Source organism: Danio aesculapii, chromosome 6 (genome assembly GCF_903798145.1).
Source record: "Danio aesculapii chromosome 6, fDanAes4.1, whole genome shotgun sequence".
Classification (NCBI taxonomy): domain Eukaryota; kingdom Metazoa; phylum Chordata; class Actinopteri; order Cypriniformes; family Danionidae; genus Danio; species Danio aesculapii.
Window position 1 is genome coordinate 41113807 of NC_079440.1, and position 3727 is coordinate 41117533.

General features: G+C 37.6%; 1 protein-coding gene across 1 annotated transcript in view; it reads left to right on the top strand.

Moving 5' to 3' along the window:
* The window catches only part of atp10a (ATPase phospholipid transporting 10A), a 116155-nt gene extending 112956 nt beyond the window's left edge, over positions 1-3199 (top strand). The window contains exon 22 of the mRNA XM_056460733.1: positions 733-3199. Coding sequence (XP_056316708.1) covers positions 733-1444 — 712 coding nt within the window. The 3' untranslated portion in view covers positions 1445-3199. The remainder of the gene's footprint in view (positions 1-732) is intronic.
* Positions 3200-3727: the final 528 nt, after the last annotated feature.

Genomic DNA, 3727 nt, shown 5'->3' on the forward strand with positions numbered 1-3727 from the left:
CTGACCCAGCCGAGGCTCAAACCAGTGACCTTCTTGCTGTGAAGCAATCGTGCTACCCACTGCGCCACCGTGACGCCCTGTGAAAGCATATATCTTGAATAAATAATAATAAATGTTAACAAAAAAATTCAAAAAGCAACAGAGACTGCTATATCTGCTACCACATCTGTTTTCAGTTGTCAGGCACCCACATGAAAAATACTCAATTTATAGTAAATACTAGTGTTTTTTTAAACCATACTGACACTTACACCTCCAGTAGAGATAGAGAGGTTGCACAATCAGCTAAAATGTTGCTAGAATTGTTTTTTATGTATGGAATCACCAAAAATGATTGAGGTCATGTCCATGTGTTGTGTGATAAATCGATATATTGATTATTTTGACAGGCCTGCATGACAATTTGAAATCTTATATGAGAATGGTCAGAATGACCGCTTATGGTAATTCTAGTAATTCTGGTAGTTCCAGTGTTAAAATAATACATTTAATATTTGTCATAATAATCCAGATTTTCAATGAAAACATTTGTTGAATGTTGATGGATGGATCAAAGCAGACTCACGTCAACAAAGATGTATGTGTTGTGAAATTCAAGATTCTGAGGCTGAATCTGATTCCAGCACTTTCTCATATTTAGGCCATGTAACTGGAGGCCTCATGGGAGCTTTAGTCCGTGCTGTCTCCTTTTCTTTTTCTTTTTGCTGACTCTCAGTTGTGTTCATTTCTCAGATACTGTTATAGAGCTTGTCAGGGAACTCTATTCCCAAATCCTGTCCACATGGGAAGACAACTGGACAAACTTCCAGTGGAGATGCGCAGACTGGTCCTGAGTCAGAGCCAGATGAAGCTGGGCTCCCTTGGGTCACTCTTCGCCCCTCGTGCCCCATTTTTCCCCCTTTGTAGGCCTTTCCAGAAAGACTACCGGCCTAAAGTAAAGCAAAGCCACGTGAGCGGCACCAAACCAAAGGAGAAAGCTCTCGCCAGCCCCATCCCATCAAAGAACGTGGAGATGCGGGACACCCCGTTAAGCTCAAAGAACTCAGACAACCATATCAAACTCAACTTCAGAAAGCAGGACAAAGCTCAGTCCTGCCGACAGGCCTCAGACGGGGCCGTCTCAGAGAACTTATGCTACGTGAAGGAACATTTGAGTCCCATTACAGGCACTCTGCCATACACCAAAGACACTCCTGCATCCAGGACACTTTTAGAAAGCACAGGACTGGAGGTCCCGCTGAGCCCAACAGGCCTACTGCTCTCCTCCACTCCTCTGCTTCCGCAAACTGAGACTATGCAGCTCACCTCGCCACCCGCTAGCTGCTTTTTGGCACAAAAGCTAAACGACGAGGAGCTTTCTAACCAAAAATCCCTACTAAAACAATCCCGGGAAGGGGATCGCAGCTGCCTAACAGAACATTCACTCAAAACTACATTTCTATGATGCTTTCTACCTGTTACGCTGATTCCAATTTGCACGTTAGCTTTAAGAAATGTTATTATATATTCATGATTATTTTATGAAGATATAGGTTTGGTACTACATATATAGATATATATTTTAGATGTATAAAGTTTAGATTAAAGGTTGTTCTGTTTTTTTTGAGAGATTGAGTGAGTGAGTGTGGCTAGCATACGCAAACTGGATGGTCTTATTTTACTATGACTGGCTTTTTTCTTTTTTTCATTTCTTGTTTGGAAACCATCTCAAAAGTGGAGGAGGTTTGTTTCTCCAAGCAGAAGCAGTCCAGATACATTCCTTTATCTGTTTATTTGGACCTGGATGTTCTGGCGCACTTTAAAGAGCCTTCCTTTCCTACCTGTTAGACACTGCTGATAGCACTACACTCGTACTTCCTCATCCCAGAACCAAAAACAAAACAGAATAACGGTACCCTTCACAGTCAGTAGCTAAACAAATTCCTGAGATCCTTTGCAAAAAGTGTGCTTGAGGAATCCTGAACTAATATTTGCTTTTAGATTAGATCAAGAACTAAACTGCTTGAAAGTTCACTCAAAAATAGAAATGTCTTCATTTACATTCATTACATTGGTCTTTATTACATTTGTGAAATTTACAGCCATTAACTTAGTACAATAGTACTTTTGGATTCTACTAAGGTTGTCAGGGGCTGATGCCATTCTTCTAAATTTCTTTCTTTTGTTGAACACAAAACAAGACATTCAGAAAAATAGCAGCAGCCATTGAAAATCCTAAGTAGGAACCAAAAATACTATGGAAGTCAATGGCTGCTACTTTCCAACAATTTTAGTATATCTTCCTCTGCGTTCAATAGAAGAGAAGAAGAACTATCCCTTTAATAACTACATTTTAGCACATATTTTATCCATTTGTGATGCAAAAAAAGAGACGTGACAAACCCTTCTCTGACTCAAACATCATTTATGTATTTACGTAATTCAGGCTTTAAATTATTGGAAAACTTAATAATCATGTTTAATTATATCCATGAATGATCTCATTTATAATCCAATTAAAACACAAGTTTATCACATTTTAGAAATAGTCTTGGTCACTTTAAATAATTTTTTATACAATCAGTCTGAGAAGATTGTCATTTAGTCAGCCTCAAGTTGTTTGTCGTCTGCTGAAAGATAATATTGTGAAGAATGTGGATAACCAAATCAATGTCTGTTTGTCCCTGATCATTTTCATAGTATAAAACAACGAAAGTTAAGGCCAGCAATGGAAATCCGCATTGTTCAAAAATAAAAATGTCTTCATTTACTCACATATTTGTGAATTTCTTTCTTCTGTTGAACATGAAACAAGACATTCAAAAGATTTTCAGCCTTTGACAACCTGATTAGGAACCAAAAACTTCCGTAGTAGGAAGTCAATGGCTGCTGCTTTCCAACCTTTGTGTTTAATAGAAGAGAAGGACATTTTTGGATAAACTATCCCTTAAGGAAATAAATAGTAATATATTCTATCGATTTCTCTTACAAAGAAAACAAAAATGTGACGTGACAGACCCTACTCTGACTCAAACAGCAGTTACGCATTTATAATTCTGGATTTAAATTATTGTGAAACGTAATCATGTCCATGAATGATCTCATTTACAATCAAATTAAAACACAAATGTACTAGTTTTAGAAATAGGCTTTGACCACTTTAAATTATTTGTTAATCAATCTGAGAAGACTGTCGTTTAGTCAGCCTCAAGTTGTTTGTTTTCAGGATAACCAAATCAATGTCTCCGCTTGTCCTTGATCATTTCCATAGTATAAAACAACGAAAGTAGAGGCCATGAATGGAAATCTGCATTCTTCAAAATATTATCTTTGTGTTCAGCCAAAAAAAACAAACGCAAAGTACTGAAACCGATTACTAGCGTAAATGATGACGATTTTAACATTTGAGTGAACTATCCCTTTAACTATTAAACCTTGTTCAGAAGTAGCCATTATTCGCAGTCATGTAGCCATATTTTACTCATGGCGTATCGATTAATACGTTCTTGATTCCTCACATTCACCGTTCGTGTTGATTTAAGCATTAGTTCATGCTTTACTCACTCTATTTGTAAAGTGTTACTCTTTAAATGTGTGTTGTTTGCGTGTTTGGATGGACTCTACAATTATCGAGATTATAATTTATGTTAGAAGGACTATTACATACACATTTACTCGATTGCGTTCCGTTACTGAAGCTCTTAGACGTCTACCAGACCCTAAAATGGCTTTCTGTCCTCTAGCACAG